The 22,388-nt window shown below is 41.2% G+C and overlaps 1 protein-coding gene across 1 annotated transcript in view; it reads left to right on the forward strand.

The window, feature by feature from the left end:
• The window catches only part of chrna11 (cholinergic receptor, nicotinic, alpha 11), a 17,739-nt gene extending 521 nt beyond the window's left edge, over positions 1-17,218 (forward strand). Inside the window, exons 2-10 of the mRNA XM_069176290.1 lie at positions 1,785-1,924; positions 2,189-2,233; positions 2,510-2,619; positions 2,707-2,786; positions 5,097-5,264; positions 5,358-5,552; positions 9,126-9,212; positions 10,364-10,473; positions 12,884-17,218. Coding sequence (XP_069032391.1) covers positions 1,785-1,924; positions 2,189-2,233; positions 2,510-2,619; positions 2,707-2,786; positions 5,097-5,264; positions 5,358-5,552; positions 9,126-9,212; positions 10,364-10,473; positions 12,884-13,624 — 1,676 coding nt within the window. The 3' untranslated portion in view covers positions 13,625-17,218. The remainder of the gene's footprint in view (positions 1-1,784; positions 1,925-2,188; positions 2,234-2,509; positions 2,620-2,706; positions 2,787-5,096; positions 5,265-5,357; positions 5,553-9,125; positions 9,213-10,363; positions 10,474-12,883) is intronic.
• The last annotated feature ends 5,170 nt before the right edge of the window (positions 17,219-22,388 follow it).

Consider the following 22,388-nt stretch of genomic DNA (forward strand, 5'->3'; position numbering starts at 1 on the left):
TTTCTCGATCCAAATGTTTAGTTGAGCCAGGGTTTGTATGCATCTGCACGAGATGTTTAAACAGGCAGACTGACATCCAGTCTGTGGCAGATGAAAGATTCAGTGTGCAGAAAAATCAGATGATTTCATCCCCTTTCTGTCCTCATTCCACAAACATCTGTCCAAATGTGTGTGCCCGTCAGTGGGGGATGTCACACAGAAAACCAGTCACAGATCAATTGAATTGCTCGTATAGATCGTCTCTTCCATCTTGCCTCCCTGCTGTGGACGTGTTGCTGCAGCTGAGCTGATGGGGCTCAGAGCAGCACAGGTCGTAGCTGAATATAACGGCTGACAGTGGATGACAGAGCTGAGAGGAGAGCGGCGGAACTTTCCCCAAACAGCACGCGAAATAGTGTTCAGTTTGTTTGTTTTCAGAAGGAGGTTTTACAGCAGAAGTGTAGAACACAAAAGACACGAGGAGAGAGAGAGAAGGCAAAAGTTTCAGACTGTATTTTTGCAGACTGACTTTTTGAGACAAAAACATCCAGGGCTTTTCATTCACCTTGACGTGCTTTGAAAGAAACTGTCTTAGAATACCGTGAGTGGATGCACATTTCTGCTCCTGCTCCACTGGGGATTAATCCTGCCATGTCCTCAGCAGTGGACCCTGATATTTCAAATTCAGAAACAAAATCATTTCTGTTCTCTTCAGTTTCCTGCACTCTATTAGTCTGCATCTGCTTTTATTTGGGTAACACTAGACAGAGTAATATTTTCTATTCCAAGAATTTATTTTCGCTTTGAGAACTGGAAATTCGATGTTCCAAGCATAATTTTGAATATTATATATCATGAATAAGCGGTTCTGGGAAGAGCTGCACTCAGGTCTCATCCAGGCTCAGAAAACACTGGAGAATATAGCCTCCACATGAACTGTTTTGTAAATTCAAAATTAATGATGCATTGTGCTGTTTCTTCTTTGGACCTTCTGGTGAGTCCAAAATATTAAATGGAAATCATTCCCTGTACCTCAGCGTGGTATAAAAAGTACATTTAATCTGTGGATCTTGATTAGAATAAAAAAATAAAACTCTTTGAGTTTGGTTTGGTTAAAGCTTGGCCATGTTATAATGTGTGACAGGAAACAGAAAAAGCTACATTAATAAAACATGCTTTACATTTTAAATTGGTCTGCACATTAATGGTTGATAATGCATGGTTCTATGTCCACGGACATCTTTATTCAACACTACCTCTAAGCTTTTCAAAGCAACCTAATTATATGTTCATTGGTGTCAATTATGTGCTGTTACTATTTTCCACTATTCCTAATTAGATCCTATTTACCGAATCTTTGTCCTGTTTGTTAATTTCCTTCTATATTTTCAATACCAATATTTGATATTTCATTCTGACTGAGGAGCTGGATCATTCCTCCATGTTTCACCCGCAAAGCTTGAACCATAAAAATCCTGATAAGTGTGACTAATGGTGATAAAAGATCTGTTCTTATTTCTTTTAATTTCATCATTAAACCTGTTTCTCGTCCTCTCCTCATGTCTCTCTTCATATTAATCATGTTCCTCCGGATGTATTTGGAGATAAGGAGGCTCAGTTCCTCAGGGTGAAACCTCACGATTTGATCAGTTACATTTTTTTGAGCTCTCGTTTGATATCCTATGCATTTTATTTTCAGTGACGGTTTTCCTTGTATATCAAAGAGCTGCGATTAAGGGCTTATTAAGCGGACTAAACTTTGACATACAGATGTTTTATTGTGGAATCTGGCTGTGCCTCTTTAGTGTCGTTGCAGGGTCCTCACCAGAGGAACCTGCTGAAGAACCTCCTGAAGGACTACAACCGGATGGAGCGGCCGGTCGGGAACGACTCTCACTCTCTCACCGTCGTCTTCTCCCTCAGTTTGATACAGATCATGGACGTGGTAGGTGTCTGTAGCCACATTAGTTCTCAAGTTCATGTTCTAAAATATTAATTATAAAACAAGACAAAACATTACATAGAGCTATATTATGAGCTTTTAATGAAGCTTTTTTTTTGTTGAAGAACATTTGTTCATTTACAATTACAACTTAAATAAGCCTTTAAAAAAAAACGAAGATAAAATGGTAAATGTAAAGTCAAGACTGTTTGTCTTGTGAATTTGAAAGATTTGTGAGAAAGGTAACATGTTAAAACTGTTTTGCAGGATGAGAAGAACCAGGTGTTAACCTCCAACATGTGGCTACGGATGGTAAGGAACCCTGAGAGACTGAATGTTTGGAGTGATCATGAATTTGAATGGATTCACAGTAGTTTTACAGTCTGTAACATGTAAATTAAATCACACATCTATGAAATTAAAGTCAGGTTGGAAGTTTGCCTCTTTTAGAAATACAGGAGTAATATTTTTTAAATGATTTATATCTGAATTAAATTACATTTCAACTGAGCATCTGAGGGGATTGGAGATAAAGCAGCTTGCCGGTAGTTCACTGAGACAGACTATATCTGTGTTTGTGTGTTAAAGAGTTGGTTCGATCACTATCTCCAGTGGAACCAGAGCGAACATCCTGGAGTTAAAAATCTTCGCTTCAGCACAGACCAGGTCTGGACACCAGACATCCTGCTCTACAACAGGTAAATCACGCATAAACACCTCAACACACTCCTCTCTCACACACATATCAACAAGTAATATCCCTTCCTCCCCTTGTCCTTCCTCAGTGCAGATGATGACTTTGACTCCACCTTCAAGACAAATATTCTGGTAAACTCCAGCGGCTACGCCGAGTATCTTCCGCCAGGTGAGCCTGTCTTTTATTCCTTTTCCCCATCATCGTGCTTTCCCTATCGTTCATCTTTTTCTCCTTTCTTATCGCTTCCTCATTTCCCTGAAGTGCAACGGCAGCATCTCATTCTGCAATCTCTGCATGTCTCCCGTTTGTACACTTGACATTAATATTTTATCAGTATAAAACAACATCCTTGGTTAGTCACTGGTTACAGATTCCCAGCGCGGTAACACCTATAAATAGGAGACACTGGCTTCCCGTCTTAACACAAATGCAAGACCCTCACAAACTGTGAAACAAACGACTCCCTTGGGTTTCCACAGGTCTTTACTCTGTGTTTTCCCAGTCCTTTCTTTATACATCAAATTATAGACTGAGTCCCTGGTGTAAGTGGGTTGGAGGGGGTGAATTGAAACGGCCCTCTGAAGTAAAAGCCGAGGACTGCGAGCTCAAAAAGTCACCCTATGAATTCTCTTCAGTGGCCATGTTTGTTAATAGGCTACTGCTGAATGTAAATGCATGCTGACTTGGATCAGAGTAAATTAGGTGGAGGAATAAAAAGGCAGTGCTCTGGTTTGGTTCATTAAGTGGAGCAGAGGTTTGACACATGATGAGAAAGAGTGCAGAGAGGGCAAGAGAGATTAAGTGAAAGGAAAAGAATGAGCAGCAAGTGTGAGGTCTGTTTGAGCTTGTCATTGTCAGTAAATAAAAGGCAACGGGTCTGTGGGTAGCAGGTATGGAGCGGGAGCTTAACACGCAATTAATAATTCAAATGATCCAGATGTTTGCTGCCTACCTCCAGAAGGTGGTTGCAGAGGTACAGGTGCTGTTATGTTTGGGTTAAGGGCACAACAGGAGATAAGGTACAACAGGTTTTTAGCTCATATCTGGATTGGGTGACATTTACAACGTGGTAATCCTGTCTGTAGGCCTTGTAATACCGTCTTGGGAAGCGATTTTCAGAATGATGGAGTTTTATTTTGGGAGCTGCTTGAGCTGCGAGACAGAGATTGTTCCAAGCTGCAGAAGAAAAAAAAAAAAAATCTGGATCCTTATTTGAGTGTTCCTTCAAGGTTACTGGATATCTTTGAGAGGCAGGTTACAGAAATATACTGCGCATGAAGGAAGAGTGCAAAGGTAGACAGAACTACTTTTACATAATCAGTGTAATTTAAGGTTTAGTGCCTTAAAGCTCATAATGAGAGTAATTATTAAGACATCATACTCACGAAGCAAAGGCAAGAACCTGATATTAGTGACTGAATTTTAGAGTGCAAGAAGTGTATAAAGGGAAAATTTATAGCTGCTACTTACTTTGGTGCCATTTTTGTGATTAACCTCTGCTTTGAAAGCAGCATTCAACCTGCTAACCTCCTTACTCTTCTCCAAACTCTGCTTTCATTCAACTCCGAAGGCTGATTTGTATGTCGGCAGACTCACAATGAACGTCTTTGAGAGCTGCAAGGCCTCACTGGCATTTTGTTTGTGTTTGTTTGTGTGTGTGTGTGTGTGTGTGTGTGTGTGTGTGTATCTGAGCATCTTAACAGGCTTGATTCGTTTATTTCAGTAATTAGTTTAAGGGCTGCACTTTGCCAGCAACTACTGTGTGGATCATTGTGACTTTGGGGGGGAGGATGCCAGCGTGCGAGTGTGTCTGTATGGTTTTGTGCTTGCGTGTGCCCGTGCATATGTGCGCGAGTGCATTTATTTTGCACGATAAAAGTGGTAATCTGATTAGGGTACTGTGCACAATCTCATTTCTCAGTTTCGCTGTTGATGTTTTCCTCTATTGCCGAGGCTTAGCTAACAGCTGTGTGCGCAGGAAGAGCGCAGGAACGCCGTTTGTTTGCAGAAGAGAATATCTGAAACCTGAGTGACAAGACTGCTGCCAATTTTGTATTTTCTTTATAGACATTTCTTTGATGGGAGGTTGTTTCTAATCTTGTCTTTGCTTTCGCCTCTCCAGCCTGTGAATTCAATTTCAAAACAGTAAACTCTCTGTGGACTTGCAAAATGTTAATACAAATCCTATTTCATGTGTGCACTCTTAGTTTTGTTGCAGCATTTGTTTTTTTTTTTTACACTATTTCTGTATAGAATATAAGGCGGGTGAGTGAAAAGGCGAGTCTTGAAATAAATGAATGATGTTTTGATATTCAGGAAGGACTCTCTGCACAACACAAGTGGTTCTCCAATACATTTTTCCCTTGTCAACCCAGAACAGGAGTCTGCAGGGGTCAATATTATCATTTAGTGAATTGATTGTGAAACTGAAACCTTTTTTTGTTTGTTTTTCTTTCTTTCTTTCTGTCTCTTTCTCAGGAATCTTTATGAGCACATGCAACGTGGATGTTCGCTGGTTCCCCTTTGACATTCAGAAATGTGAGCTGAAATTTGGCTCTTGGACGTACGACGGCTGGCTGCTAGACCTGCAGATGAACGATGCTGACACATCAGGCTACATGCCCAATGGAGAGTGGGATCTAGTAGGTGAGTATGGAGATACTTTGGTATTATATGCTCATCAAAACCATCCAGTGTTGGAGAAAGAGAATCAGTTTCTCTCTGTTCGTCTTCTTCCAGGAGTTCCTGGCACCAGAAGTGAAGTCTTCTATGACTGCTGTAAGGAGCCCTACCCAGATGTGACGTTTGTTATTACAATACGGCGGCGAACACTCTACTATGCCCTGAACCTGCTCATCCCATGTGTGCTGCTGTCTTCTATGACCCTGCTGATCTTTGTGCTGCCGGCTGATTCCGGGGAGAAGATCTCGCTCGGTGAGTGGATCAAAAACTGCTTTGACGGAGCAAAGAGGTGGATCAAAGGTAGCAGCAGTGGAATGAGTGTAGAAATAAAAGTTGGAGGAGTTTTACAGTCCATCTGGGTTTCTGTATTCGTTCACACACACAACATACAGACGAGTGTGAGAACCACCTGCTTGATTCTGCCTGGCCACTGCTGTCAGCTCCAGATTATAGTCTGAAGCTGCATATAAAAGTGTAGACTGTTTATAAAAATGGACGTAGCTTCTGGGTCTGAAAAGTGAGGCCAATCCAAAGTGTCTTAAAGTGCAATATCACCGAGGGCTACTAGGGGATGGCTCAAAAAAGGCTCCGGCTCCATAGACTCCCATTCAACTTCTCTCATGAAATACAGAGTCAATACATTTTGTCCACAAGTTATTATTGCGTCATTAGTTAAAGTCACTCCTTCTAATCAGTTTTCTGGCGATCCATCTGAAAATAATTTCATTATTAATTAGATATTAGGTTTTAAAGAAAGGTATGTTTGGGGGTGTGTCTGTTTGATTGACAGGCCTGTGGTGCAGTCAGGTTTCCGCTTTTGGAGGGCGGGTGTCGTGTCCTTCAGTTCTTAATCAGATATAGTCAGATTCACTGCTTACTCATCCCCAGTTTGTCCAAATATGGTCACTTCTGGCTCCCAAATGGCAAGATGGGGAAGACCCAAATGCCGAACTCCAGGCTTCACGGCAGTTAACAAACCAATGGGTGACATCACAGTCGGTTGCTGCTTGGTTCTCTGTCAGATCCCCCAGCTTGTCCAAATATGTTTCCTCTGGCTCCGAAAGAGGATACAGAGAGCATTTTTCTTGGTCCGGCTTCACTTCTTCTATATTGTTCGGCTCAGGGGAAAACACTTTGGTGGACACGGGTCCTTAGTGTTGCTACAACTGTTTCACTTCATCTCGCTCAAGCACTGACACCACTGTTGGGATTATATTTAAAAACAAAGGCTTATGTTGAATGACATTAATAAGAGAAATGGGAAAACAAAAAAATGAGTCAATGAAAAACATTTTGTGTTTGTTTTGTATTTTTTGGTCATTCATTCTTCTCTTGTAAATTCCTGTAAGTATTTCTGAACAGAAGGTTCTGGTAATGTTGCTTAACATCCAACCTCCTACATGAAGAACCCATGAACAAATAAAATCTTCAACTTGAGTGCTCTCATGCTCCTAGGTGTAAATATACAAGTTTATAGCCTGCCTAAAAACTTAGCGTTCATAACATGCAAACCATCTTAGGGTAAACGAAAAAAAATAAAGGAGTGGCGCTGGCTGGAGACTATGGGGAGACATGAAAAGAGGCAAAGGGAGAGGGCGGGGAGCCGGGAGAGGAGAGGGATTACTGGGTAAAATAGAAAGATGAAAAATGCAAGGAGGAGGAACAGAGACAGATGAGTGTGGGAAGGTATCAAAACGATAACGCAGACAAGAGAAAAATTCGAAAAGGATGAGAGGACAGCACAAAGGAGAGGGGGAGGACTGATGAGGAGGAGAAGGCGGGAGACAACCAAATCACACTATAATAGGCTGGAAGAGAGAGAGAGAGAGAGAGAGAGAGAGAGAGAGAGAGAGAGAGAGAGAGGAAGCAGGGCTGCAATATTTGTTTCAACCTGTTTAGAGATGAATGATCTTCATCTCATCAGGAAATTAAAGATGGCAGACTTCAGATTGTCTGAGCTGAAAAAAATTAGACAACTAACAGAAGAATCAAATGACAGAAAATTGATGAAAAGTCCTTTTGATAATCGGATAATTGTTTCAGTCATTTAGAAGCAAATACACCAAACGTTTCCTGCTTTTAGTTTCTCAAATGTGAGAATTAGATTCTTATATTTTGTAATCTTTGTAAATGGACTATTTAAGATTATTTTCTAGAAAAAGAAGGCTATTTGAATACATCACCTCTGATTCTGTGATATTACAATGGGCATTTTACACCATTTTCTGATATTCTATAAAACAGAGCCGCCCAATTCGGGGCCCTTGGGCTGCGTTTGGCCTGCACATTGTTTGTTTGGTCCACTGGCATTTGACAATCTCTTACTTATTCTCCTTATTCTTAAGTGCTGAGAGCTGTAAAAGCGTAACTCCTAAATGAACTGTCAATTTTGTGGAGCTAAAAAATACATAATATGAGTTTTACAGCAATATACAGCATAATGGTAATGTCTTCTCTATTAAATTACATTTGCTGACATATACAAATAATTTATGGTATTGTGTCTCTCTCCTGCTGATGCTCACATGCTGTTAGTGTCCTACGTCAATTGACTTTGAGCTGCCAGTCAAGATGAGAGATCAAAGCAGTGGCACATTTAGCAAAAATTGGTAAGATTACATTTTTAGACAATAATTTCTGCAAAATAATAAAATTACTATTATACAGATTAAAGAGTAGTGATTTAATTATCTGTGAAATATGTTACATTTTAATGAAATAAAAATTGAAGCATGTTCTTTGGCCTGCTGCCCTCCACCCAGATCAATTATTGACTCTTGATTGAAAAGAATTTGGGCACCTCTGTTATAATGACTAACTGATAGCCCAAGAAAATGGACAGAAAATATTGTTAACTGCAGCCCTATTTCTGACATCACATCATTGCAAGGTATTTGTATCCATCCCATAACTCACCAAATACGCCCAAAATTTGGATGAATGCATTTTTGTAAATGTTATCTGACTCGCGTCTGAGTGGGAGGGAAGCCACGACAGCATTGTCAAAGAATATCCTCAACCTCAATACAGGATGCATTACGCAGCATTTCTCCAAAGACAAAAAAAAAAGCCAAGCCTTCACACACACAGCCAATTAACCTATTGATGTAATTAAGGCTAGTGAATTGATTAAGGCAGAGAGAGCTTACACACTGCCTTCCAGGAAAATACTCTTGTCACTTCACTTGATGGAGGAGACACAGGGACCAAGTGGGCGGGCCTTTAGGGTTAGAGTGGCCTGCTTTTAAAAAGAACAAATGTCATCACTGGGAAAAAAAAGCTACATAAAAGAACCCTTTTTAATTTACTTAATATGCTTAAAGAGCATTCATATTTTATCTCACAGCCTGGGAGTTAATTGAATGCTTCTGAATAGGGACAGTTATGCCAGCAAAGCACTCCTTAAATTCTGTCTGTTGGAGAAGTAAGACAGATAGTGTGGAGGTGGATAAATGAAGATGGAGATGGAGATGAGTTTCAGTGCTGGAGGGTATCAGGTGTGTGTTTACGCGCACGCAGACGGACAGAAATGAAATAACTTAAAAAAAAAAATGGCTAGACTCTTTGCAGAAGTGCTTTTTGCTGGAAAGGTAGGGAATGTCAAAAAGTAATTCACTGTATGAGCATTAGCTGGTCATTTCCATAAATCGAACCTGATCTCATCCAGAGTGTGACCATTTATCAAAACACCAAACACATTCATTTAGTTTCTCACAAGAAGGCATGTCAGGGAAGAGACTGGACTAGAATATTGACTGCTCAACAAAATGTAGTCAGGTCTGCCTGTCTGTAGTCTGTCTTGTCTTATCTCATCTTATCTTAAAGGTATCACCGTCCTGCTGTCTCTCACGGTCTTCATGTTGCTGGTTGCAGAGATCATGCCAGCCACATCGGACTCCGTCCCTCTAATAGGTATGTGAAACACACTGTTTGTGTCAGTTTTCATCAGTCAGTTTCAACACTCAATTAAGTCCTACAGCCATGACAACATATAATGATTATCAATATGAAATCAAAGTGTTTTCGTCATTAGTGATACTGCATGAGGTTTCCGTCTGACAATGACAATCAATATCTGGTCTCTAGAGTTCAGTTGTAATTCTTAACTCTATACAGTAGGAACTACTGTAAAATTATTATTATGCTCATTATCTTAGTTTGGTGTGTTTGGTTGCTGATTAGCACTAAGCATTGCTTAGTCGTTAGCTCTGCAGGTATTTGGTCACAAAGCAACCTCGACAAATTCAGAGTTTGACCGGATGATGCACGAGATGAAAATCAAAAACTAGAGAAAAAATACACAATCACAACAGACTGCTGCAAAGTGGCAGAGCTGCAGCATGCCAAACTAAAAACAACAACCCCGATAACACAATTTATTTTAGCCACCTGCTCATCTTAAAATTAACTGGCTAATTTGATTGTGGGCCCACTGCTGGAAATTATGTTTAGTGAGCAGCTGAAGCTGCAGCCAGAAACAGATGGATGGCAATCTTTGCCTCAAGACACAAATCCTGGTCATCAAAAACTTGAGGAAAAAAAAGCAGTCACAATTGTCAGAGTGTTGCTTACAGCGTATTTTTTTTTAATTTTCTTGACAATAATTACGCTGAGCTTAATTTGCTCGGTGATTTTGCCAACACAATATGGGAATAAGCCGTCAGTGGTGCTGGAAGCGAGCCTCCGGTTGGCATGAAGATATCTAAGAAGGATGTGTTCAACTTGAACGAAACAGGGAAGAAACTGTCCTTTCAAATTCATGTTATTCTTGAGAATCTAGTTAATGTGTTTTCTAAGAAATAATCAAAACACTCATTGGACAGACCTCACAGCGCTTGAAACAGGAAAAAAAGGAATCAAACAGGATTTCAGTGGGAAAAATGAAAGCGTGCTTTCGTTGTGGATATTTTCTCTACTTTTCACAGTAAATAGACTTTTGCTGGCCTGTATGTCAAATCAGAACCTGCTGTGGTTACTGTGGTTCAGGCGAGTCGGAAATCATAGTGTGCGTGCACTGCCTTAAAAATGAAATATAATGCAGTTCCATACTCTACTCCTCCTAGGTCAGTACTTTGCCAGTATAATGATCATCGTTGGGATGTCAGTCATCGCCACGGTGGTGGTTCTGCAGTATCATCACCATGATCCTAACGGAGGAAACATGCCGAAATGGGTGAGGCGGCGCTCACACAGTTTATCATGAGCTCAGATGCATTATCAGTGACGTTGCCTTCTGTTGAAGCTTGAAAAGGTTGGTTTTCCCATTTTAGATGTGATACGTTCCTTTTGTTAATCTCTTTTCCGGCATCACTATCGTTCTTATGCTCTACCATCCTCCATTTGTTAGTGCTACCTGTGCTCCTCTGCCAGCTTCCTTTCTCTTTTTACTCTCCGACTTCCTCGGCTGTGACTCATCTGGCAGTGTCAGTCTGCCTCAGTGTGTTCATCAAATGCCTTGCCACCGACTTCAACGGGAGTGCATTTCAAAGCACTCTGGAAATGTGGGCGGATTCGATTTGACTCATTCCTTATTTTTATTTTTCATACCTTCTGTTTAAAAAATGCAGCATGTCTTTTCTGCAAAAGTCTTGTTCTGATATGAATATATGACAAATAAGAAACGTTTAAAGAGGACCTGAAATCAAGACATTAAAGACAATGATGATTTTTTTTAATGACATATTTTAGTATTTCTGTAATATTAATCAGCCACTGAAATATAAATCAGTATTAAGATGTATTTAACTCGTGATTTATGTTTTGACTGCAGAGAAAAATTGACAGGCCAGCTATTATTGATATATGTACAAGTAGTTTGGCTGCATGAGAGTGCAGATGCTGTATGTATCGACATATTGCAAGGGCGTTCTGTTGATGAATGGCCCGTTCACACAGTCCAATGGCCAATTAACAAGCTAATTGATGTGGTTCAGATGAGGGCATCGAACCAGCACAGTTCATAATTACAGCCTGGACAAACACAGCATCAACAGTAACAGCAACAGGGACTGTTACCTGGCTAGTAAACATACTCAGTGTAGACTAATTGAGCAGTCATCTGGACATTAGCGTCCCATTGGGTGCCAGACACCCATCTGGTTGCTGTTGGACTAGTATGCCCTTTCAGGGGACATGTAGTTGTTTTTCATGTGAGTAGAAGAGATGAAACTAAAGGGGATTTTTCATCTCAAGGCTGTGTCCTCAGTAGGCTGCAAGTCCTGAATGCGACGTCACCAAATCATTCGAAGGACTGTTCCAATGTGTAAGATTCTTTGAAATTCTACCAAGGATGGAGTCCTTCGTTCAGAGAAATTTCAGGGAGGCATCAGGTCTATTCTCGGCATCCTTAAAGCCTCACAATCCTCTGTGGATTTACAATGACGGGGCCTTTCCAATGATGCATACCTGGAATAAAACAACTCTATCCCAGCAAAATCCAAAGCTGCTATAGGGTATTGTGTCAGTGTCACGTTTTTGCCTCACTCAGGCGGGAAAAGTCAGGTACCTTAGGTTTGGCTCCCAGAAAGCACATAGTTAGGTTTAGGAATAGATTATGGTTTGGATTTATACAGGTAGCATTACAGAGGCCGCGTAAGTTACTTAACAAAAATCATGTATGTTGAATATGAATGTTACTTAAAAGAAATCCAAGTTGACTTTTGCTTTCTCACAGACTTGCACAGCAGTCTCCTGTTCAACCGTTTCCAACCTCCTCCTTACACCGACTTTATCACTCTTTGTACTGGCTGGTCATGCATGCATGTATTTTTCAGGCGTTGGCGAGGAAAAACTCGACACTGACACAGTATCCTCGAGTAGACTGATGGATGTATTACACACATGATACCAGGCTACCCGACAGTAGGCGGTGATAATGCCCTGCCTTATTTGCAATTCTCCATTACAGCAAAGAAGAGGAAGAATGACGCACACCTGCGCACTTATTAGACTTTTCTAAATATTCTCCAAATGTAAGAAAGGAAACTTGCCTATATTTTGAGGAACCTGACGTGGAATGATCCATCCTCCCAAATAAGCATTCTTAAGATTGAGAAACAGCCGAGGAAAGGACAAAACAGAGCAGAATAAAAGGTTTAAATGTGAACACTTTGTGCAGCTAATCTTCTCTTTATCTCAATGCTCTCAAATCTCATTGCAAGCTCATTACAGTCATGAAACAGTAATCTGACAGTCCTTCTCAATAATTCCACAGTTTATATTTAATGCTGCCTTTATAAGTATCCTCTCTGTTGGGAATCCAGTTAAAGCCAAAAATCTTCTTAGCCTCAGGCGCTGTAACTGGGCGTCCCCGGCGAGGATCTTATATTTCTACTTAAACAAGTGCAGTTGCAGTTTGAAACAAAACACAGGGTTGGAAACATCAGTCTGCAGCAAATGAGACTATTAGCCCAGTTTAACTGGTGTAATGTGCAGGTCAAGATGCGTAGGTGGTTTTCAGACGGTGCTCGGTGGCTGATTTACGGCTCTCTGACATTTCCTTTTTCTTCTTTTGAACGTATTTATGCTCGGCTACTTGCCGTCCTCCACTCTGTACATAACTCGGTGTTTTTTGCTCTCTCCAGGTGCAGCTCGTTTTGCTTCAGTGGGTCGCCTGGTTCTTGCGCATGAAGCGGCCAGGGGAGAATGATGACCTAGAGCGGCCCCCGTGTGCCCCCCACCTGCGGCGCTGCTCCTCGGGCTCACAGAGCGGGAGCATCGCCAACCCTCCGGACCCCACCCTCCTCCACCCGCTGCACCCACAGAACCTGGCTCCTCTCCAAACGGGTCCCCTTCATGCAGGGCACCCTCACCTCCATGCTCAGTCAAGTGCCAACAACAATGGGAACCTTCTTTACATGGGCTTCCAGAGCATGGACGACCCTTCGATACTCTCGGAGCCTGTCCAGAGGAATAATATTCCTACGGGGCCTCCACGAGTGGCAGGAAGCCCTCCTCCGCATCTGCCCTCTCAGTTCTGTAGCTCCCCACCACCTCCTACCCCAAATATGGATACTGTAGGGTGTCCCAGCACTGTCTCCAGTGGTGGGGGCTTTGGCGGCGGACCGGGAGGGCTTGGAGGGTGCTCGACATCGGTGATCGGAGACCCCCAGCTCCAGGCTATCCTAGAGGAGGTGCGTTACATGGCGGACCGTTTCCGGGAGCAGGATGAGACCGAGAGCATGGCTGACCAGTGGAAATTTGCAGGCGCTGTGATTGATCGCCTGTGTCTGGTGGCGTTTAGCGTTTTCAACATCATATGCACCATCTCAATCCTCATGTCTGCTCCCAACTTTGTGGAGGCTGTCTCAAAGGACTTTGTTTGAAAGCAAAGAGGAAAACAGAGTAGGAAGAAGCATGAAGGGAATTAAATAATGGATAAAGGATGGAGTGGGCCCTGATCCAAGGAAACACAATTTCCAGCGGACTGTAGGCTCTGTGATTTGTGATCGCAAGGAACTGGGAGATAGAAAAAAACAAATGGTTTTCTTTGCAATGCGCTCTGTTTTGTAACTGAAATATAAGATGAAAACAGATGGAGAAGGGGATAAAGAGTGAAGATGAAATGAGATTAGGGTGAGCAGGGTGCTTTATCAGATTCTTGACAAGCTGAAATGGATTCTTTCGGTTAATTCAGAGAATTTCCTCCAAAATTAAGGAGTCCAAAAGGGATAAATAAAGAGAGGATTATCAGTCCAATGCGACCTGAAGTAAGAAATCCCTTAAAGCAGGGGTGAAATTGAGAGAGTAAAAGACGAAAAGAGACTAGTAGATAGATAGGGACAGATAAATGAGACAGACATTTGACTGTTTTATTCCCTTAAGGGGAGAAGACAACCTCTCCCTCCCACATGTTGAGAAAATACTGGATCATTTGAAGTGATGGGATGACGAGAGGGCAGGGAGAGGAGACTTTTACAAAAACAGACAACAAAGAGCAGTCGAGAAGGAGCGAGACTTCATCCCCCGTGACATTGGCAGAGCGAGGCGTAGTAACCGCCGTGATGCTTGGATACATAAAAGTGGACTGAAGATCAAGAACACTGCAGCACCGAGGAACAGAAGAGCATCTCATCTATTATTCAATGACATCCATCTAATGACCGTCAAATTGAAAGACCTCAGATAATCTTTAAGACTAATAAGCTTTTAAAAGATGAAGTCCCCCCTCTCCTCGCGAGCCACTTTAAATTTCCAAGGCCTTATCTCTCAGACAATTGCCAATCTGCAACAATCAGCAGAGATCAAAAGCTCCTCAGCAGTGTGCACAGTGTGCGCCGCTTATTACGACTGGAGGACAGAATTATCCGGTCATCAGCACAGTGGCCAGTGGCTGCACCGTCAGTGGAGACCTGAACCAATAATAACCCATGAAGCAGTTACCTAACTGGCTACTGGCAGTTCATAATAGACCAACGAAAGTCAATGGATTTCATATTAAAGGTTTAATAACTCAGAGGGAGGTCAGGTCTTTAAAAGAACACGAGAGGCAGAAATAAAAGGGATAAGATTATTCAAATCCTAAAATTAATGGAGAAGCAACATCCCATCAAATTTCTGTCAGATCTCCTGAGAGGTTTACAGCTTCATGAGTGATTTCACATCCATCTAAAATGAGAGCTGAGATTTTAATCTCTAAATTGACTCAAGCGGATTTAAATTTAGACGGTGCCCTTCAGCAAAAGATCATCTGAGGAAAACAGTGAACAAAATATGTCTTAAATTAGTTTGGACTTGGGGGAGATTAACTTTTTTCTTCTACTTATCAACAGGCAGTCAACCGTAAATGACTCATGTCTCTGCAAGCACTTTGAATGAATGCTGAATGCAAGGTTAGCTTAGCTTAGCTCATGTCACAGATGGGTTCAACTAGCTGCTCCTGGGTCATGTTAAAATTTTCCAAGAATGTCTGTCTGGCCTTATCAAAGTACAAGTTAATACATGCCTAAGTAATGTGCAATAAACAGAAGTGTGAGTATACAGGTGTGGATCCATGGGATGCATCCAAAATCCTTCTAGATAAATTCTGAGTGCAAAATCCATGCATTAAACAGTATAATATATATATAGTAACAATTCCCAATAACAATTTCTGAAGCAATCCTTCAATGTGTGGGATTTTAAAGATGCAAAAAGTGGTAGTGGTGCAAAATGACAATTCAAATTTGTCTGAAATCTCAATTCACTGCTCACTCTGATGAAAACTGTAGTGAAACAGTCAGAGTTAACGATGCAGCGATCTGGAACACAGCCAGAAATTACAACAGAAGGATGAGTCATTCAGAAAAAGCAACAGGAGTCGAGCTGTCACTCACGTTTAACAGCTCAGAGGCTGCTGGTGCTTCACTCATGCTATGATCTATGTATGTTTTAATAGTGGCTGTCATTTGGATGCAGCTTCAGTGCACAGTAACTGATAGTAAATACAAACATGTCAGGAAAACCAACCTTTACATGGCCCGCATTGTTGTTTCAGAAAAGAACATAACTGCTGTAATGAAATGTTTTAGCATTGAACTCTGGATAAAAGGTTTTTTTTCCTGCATTTATGTAGCTGTTTTTTGATCTTAAAAATAACTCAGTTGAGCTCCAGATTCAACCAGACATTCAAACTGTAAGCAGAGATATAAAGTCGTTTCCTCCAGTTTGCCTGATTGTAGTAGGAGAAACAAAACAACCAATTAAAGAATAAGACTGGAGTTACAGTATATTTTTGTAATGTCAACAAATTCCATTAAAAGTGTAGTTTAATGAATTCTTTTTTTTAAATTTTTTTTTTTTTAAAGATAGCTGGCCATTGTGCTTTTTGTGCAAACATTTTAAGATTTTCAGCCGTGGATTAATATGCTTTGGAGCCTCTGGTGCAGGGGTGTCAAACATACGGCCCGCGGGCCGGATCCGGCCCGCCAGGGGATCCAGCTCGGCCTGCCGGATGACTTTGCTAAGTGTGAAAATTACAGAAAGACATAAATTGCATTTCTATGAGAAAATGGAGGTTTATGAGTACAAACGTTTTATTTATTTATTTATTTTTTTAATCGATCCAGTAATTGCTTCAAAAACAGCGTAAATGGGCTGATGTCTGAGTTTTTGGTCTTTATGTTTCTAGTTTATTGTAGAAAGATCTTAAAATAGGGTTTATCATCCAAAAACCTTCACCAATCATTTAAACAAAGAGAAATATTGTCGTTATGTATGCGTTATTATGCTATGATTTTACTGGTCTGGCCCACTTGAGATCAAAGTGGGCAGTATGTGGCCCCTTAACTAAAATGAGTTTGACACCCCTGCTCTAGTGAGGGTTTACAACAGTTAGGTGATGAATATGACGGACCCTGAATAAAACTACAGTGTGACCCTGAATAAAACGACAATGTGCCCCTGAATAAAACTACAGTGCCCATGTTCATGGTAATTAAGGAACAGTGTAATGTGTTGCTCATTAATGGGAAAAAGGAAGGAGGGAAAGAAAATCTCCGGCTCAGGCTGCAATGGCGATGCGTTTTAATCGGACACGTTTGTTTTTGTCTTTTCATGGGATTTAATGACAATACAAAAAATATACAATATCGCCACTCTTATTCCTTTAAGAAAAACCTTTAAAATGACAAAATGTTTACGACACTCCTGACCAACACCGTCTGTCTCTAGTGGTAATATACACGTACATTTTCTGACTGAACTGCTGCAAAGAGTGTCGAGACAGTTGTACAGATTCTTTATGCCTCCGCTATACCTCTCTTCTGTCTTCTCTCTCTTCTTCTTTAAAGCCAAGTCTTCTAGCGGGCAGAAAGTAAACTTCCTGCCAGGGGGGTTCGCAAAAGAATGTCGTCCTTCGAGCACATACTGACACCTAAACACTCACATCTGTACAGAGCATTTGTCATCCTGAAAATAAAGGATTCTATCTTTTTTTTCTACCACCTTTGGTCTTGCTCTGCTCCCTGTCTCTGTGTGTTGACAGTGGCTGGCCCGACACCCAAAAAGAAGAGAAAAATGACAGCGAGGGGATAAGAGGAGGAGAGAAAGTGCTGACCTGCAGTGAGAGCTGGACAGGGCTTTAATTGATCACTCGTTCAGGAAGGAGGGAGAAGAGGAGGGGGGGGGGGGGGGGGGGGGGGAGGGTGGAGGACGGGATGGGAGGAAGAGGAGGGGAGGGTTAATGGAGGAAAGAGGGGGCACACTGGGTAATTCATCGGATTTATGAGGGACAGTGGCAGGAAAGATGGGTGCTCAGACAAGTATAACTCAGTCACAGGCATCAAATGAAAGGCCACTGCACTATATCACACCGCATGGGAAAATATCTACTTCAGAAATAAACAGAAATTAGAGACATATTTTCATGCGACTATGCACCCATCAAGGGGGGGTGGAGGTGTGTGTGTGGGTGGAGGGGTGGGGGGGGGGTGTTTGTGCGTGGCCTTCACTGTGTCACTCAGTCACTGTGTCAGGCTGAGTAAAGAGTCAGGGGTGTATTTATAGTAGTGTGCTGCTCCTTATTCAGTCGAGGCAAGGCTCCCTGCCTGATGAGCTAACTCGACGGTCGAAAAATGTGCAGCGCAAGCAATCTGGCAGCGCTTAGATTTACTGTGTTCACTCAGATGGAATAAAAGAAGAGAGAGTGTGTGAATATTGTGTGTGTGTGTGTGTGTGTGTGTGTGTGTCCATGGGGAAGATGAGCCTCAGGGTTGGCGTATATGCACAGAATCAATCGGTTGTTTTGTTTTTTCACCCCCAATCCTCCTTCAATAAAAGAACAGCAGGCTTCTCTCAGGCTTCAGATTTAACCAAACGGGTAGTTCAACCGAAGCTCACTGGAGGCCACACACAGCTCCGTGACTGGGTAAATAAGAGGGCAAAGTGTAAACTAAAAAGATCAATCAGTTTACAAATGCAACAGAAAGAAAACAACTTAACCCCAAAAAGAAGACTCAACTAAGCAGAGAAAATATTACGAGTCAAATAGCGATTGTGTACACAGACACGATCCTTTTAAATTCACTTGCACACTTATTGCATGCATGACTACACAAGAACCACGTGAAGGCCCATTCAGAAGCACCCGCCCATGTGCATGCACACCTGTTCTCTATAAAGAGTCCCAGTGGGCTGTGCTGCATCTTGCTGCTGAGGCCGATCAATGCCTTTTAATTACCAAGGGCCCAAAGCACTGGTCGATGCAGCTGACGAGAAGCAGCGTCGAGAGAGAGAGAGAGATGCTCCAGACGTTGATTGATACTCACTTTACCCAGCGAGCCTACCTCCAGATGTGTCGTTAGGCTTGATTAATCCTGCCAAGCCACATTCATTCACTTTCCAGACCACTCGGGCCGCCGCGGTCACAAGTTTAAGTGGACGCGAGGTGTCCGACCAGAAGATCACAGGACCCGTAGCCAATAAGTCTGGGGTGGCCGGTTGCTCTCTATCTACAGTACTGGCTAGTTAGGGCCCGAGCACAGAATGGTGCGAAAGCCCTTTTGTTCTTCAAGGAATTCCTTCTTCCCTATTATTCTTGTTCATTAAGCTTAATCGCCTTTTTGGCGGCTTTAACGTGCTCAAAAACTCATGAAACTTGGAACCCGCGTCAGTCGTGGCAAAAAGTGGTGGCCATTTTGAGCGTCTAGCCATGAAACTACAAATTGCTGTAAGTGTTATGTACATGCACTGACCTTCTCCAAACTTTACATGCATGATAACAGTCCGGTCCTGAAGACACCTGTATGGTAATATTCACTCATAGTCATAGCGCCCCCTGCTGGCAACTGGAAATGAAACTTTTCATACTTTCACATGCTTCGTTAAACTGGTTGATCACATGAACCTAAATTCAGGTCAGAATAGCCTTCACATGTTGATAATGATATATTAAGAAGTTCGTGCTACTTCGTCGAAGGCCGTCACCGTGGCGATGCAGCAAAGTTTGATGTTTTTCGCTGGGACACAGGAAGTTTATGTTTAAGGTCAAAAGATGCTTGAAACCTTATGAAACGTGACACATACTGTACATCCGGCGTGGTGAGACGATAAATCTGCTATGTGTTTAGCGCATTTGTGTGGCCACATTTTCATAATTTGGACGACATGCTACAGTATGACTTTTTTTTCATAATTTGGAAGACATTACAGTTTGACTTTTTTTTGTAGATATTTCAGACTACATGCTGACTTTTTTTTTTTTTTTTTTTTATAATTTGGACGACATGCTAAAATATGACATTTTTCATAATTTGGACGACATGCTATAGTATGACTTTTTTTTTCATATTTTGGACCATATAATATAGTATGATTTTTTTTTTCATATTTTGGACAAAGTGCTTTGTTATGACTTTTTCATATTATGGACGACATGGACTATTTTTTCTATATTTTGGGCCATTTAATATAGTTTGACTTCCTTTTCATATTTTGGAGCACATATTACAGTTTGACTTTTTTTTATATATTTCAGACTACATGCTATATTAAGACTATTTTTCATAATTTGGACGACATGTAACAGGATGACTTTTTTTTTTTTTAAATTGACAAGTATGTCTCCAGCTGGAATCGAACCAATTACCTTCTCAATGAAAGGCACCAGTGCTAACGACTACACCATTGTGCCTGTGATACTGGGACTTTCTTTAGTGCTATAAGACATGCATTTTTAAGTATGCCCCGACCCGCTGGATCCCCGATCCAGCAAGCAAGGGCTCGCATACCGCTGCTGGCAGTTTTAATTGCCTGTTGTACTCTGATATTAAGCTCACCGAGTTCTGATTTCTTACTTGACTGCTACTCAGGTAAAATACACCCAGCATGCCAATACAAACATCCTCAGTCACGGAGGCTCCTTTCAACACATTACTGTGGGATCTTCAAGCATTTGCAGCGGCATTAATCCTCATTGTAAGGATTTTTACTCCTTTCGCAACTCGAGGATAATGTTTTATTGATGTCACTTGTACTGTGAATAATGAACTAAGATTCATCTGCTCATTCATTTTTTAAAGGCTGACATGATTTGATATTTCACTTTGATAAAATTGGGGGGATTCATAAAAGACAGATTAGAAAAAGGGAAGATCAAGACGGCAGGCAGAATATTCTGACTTGAAGTGAAAAGCGCCTTTTAGTAGATCTCCCACGTCTTGAAAATCCACTACTTTTTATATCTCACACCTAGAAATGATAACGTATGCTGTCTGTTAAAAATATTGCGTCTCCAACCCGAGACATCATCACACTTGTGTTTTCACACTTTGAGAAATCGCCCTCCAGAAGACACAGCGAAAGACATGAACCAACGTCTGAGAAGAGCTTCTTGTGACGGGTAAACTAAACTTCATATGTGAAAATGCAGATGTGCTGCTCGTCACAGACCATAAACCCAACAGAATGTGTGCAAAACATCATGCCAGCTGAGCATTAGTGCAGCGAGCCTGGACTCATGCAGCCTTGTTTATGGAGCCACTAATTCTAAAAGAAAAGAAATATGTCCCAGAAACTGCAGAAATGTATTCTGTTGTAAAATGCAAAGTGCTCTTATTTGATTCTACACTTGTATCAGCAGTTTGTGAGACATATTTCTATCTTCCAGACTAACCCGTATTTTGTCTCTCCTCTCTGGAGAATGTTGCAATTCAGTGAAAGTGAAATGGATTTACTAAAAGAGGAAAGACAAACAACGATAATCCTGAATTTCTGGGGGTAAGAAGTCTTGATTTGTAACTGTTATGCCTTTTAATGATGCATCACATCATTTTACAAGTCTTTTGTTATTACATAATTGTATTTAAGATTTCTATTCTGAAAACCAGCCAATTTAAATGACACAGAAAACAATTTCCTCGCTACATTAAATAAAAACACAAGAAAAGGCAGACAAAGAATAAATCAACAGAAAAAGACAGCCACAGCTGCCTTTGTGTAAAACGCAGATGTTGAAGAGACTCCGACGCTGTTTTCACTCAAGCCTCAGCACAAGTGGACATTAAGTGGTCTCAACAAATTTTCCCTCAGGTGTGACGGCGAGATAAGCAGCCGCTCTGTGGTTCTGAGGACATTATTCCAACCTGACAGCTGAAATTGCTCGACAGCTCGGAAAAGAGGGGCTCTTATTGTACGACAAGACATGACCCCCCCCACCACCACCACCACTGCCCCCACCCCTTACTACATGTCACACCTCACACACTGGCTCAAGACGACTGGCTATTTATTAGGGAATATCAGGAAGCTTTGGTGGAAGAAATACTGGGGTCTATAAAGTATCAATGCATAATTTAACAACACCTCATTACAAATAGTGAACTACAAGTCCTGTTTTCAATAAGATACTTAAAGCTGTAACTGTGGTAGAACAGTGGCAGCTGGAAGTACCAAATCATAGTGAAGCAGCAGAAGAAGTCTTATACAGTGAGTAAACTGACTCAGTATTGTCAACTGTACTTAAAGTTCAAACACATTAGTCACTGTGGCAACAAAACCGTTGCGTGTCCTGAAATGGAAAAACTCATATTTCACTGCACATGGATTCACTTTTTAATGTGGATACACAGGTTAACTCTACTTTTAAACTTCTTTTTTTGTCTTGCTGTAAGTTAAAGTGCAATAATTATCAGCAAAATTTAAACAGCTGTGCGTTTATTTGAACAGATAACATTACATCACAAATTTAAAATATAAATTTATTTTGTATAAATTCTTAGTCTACAAGATAAATAGCTGTTAAGCATATATGTACTGTATGTATGTGCTGCGATGCAGCAGTATAAATACACTTAAAACAGAAATAATATAATAAAACACTGAAGGAAAACCTTCTCAACTGACATCCTCTCAATAAGCAATAGACATATACAGCTGAACGATACACAAAGTGGGAGAGATTTACTTGCGAACTGAGCTGCAGAGCGAAGCTGACCCTCTCAAACCCGATTGATTAATTAAATAATCTGAGCCTGAAACCACGTGAAGGGGTCGTGCCTGTACTATGACTGATAGTAATAAGTTACAAATTCGAAGGATGTTATAAATTTCAAATGGACGGCTCATTTAAAATCAGGTTCTAGTGAGCGTGGATGTCTTATTTTAACCGCCTGT

Source organism: Embiotoca jacksoni, unplaced genomic scaffold, assembly GCF_022577435.1.
Source record: "Embiotoca jacksoni isolate LCO1_2020_lvr unplaced genomic scaffold, fEmbJac1.0.p SCAF_7, whole genome shotgun sequence".
Taxonomy (NCBI): domain Eukaryota; kingdom Metazoa; phylum Chordata; class Actinopteri; family Embiotocidae; genus Embiotoca; species Embiotoca jacksoni.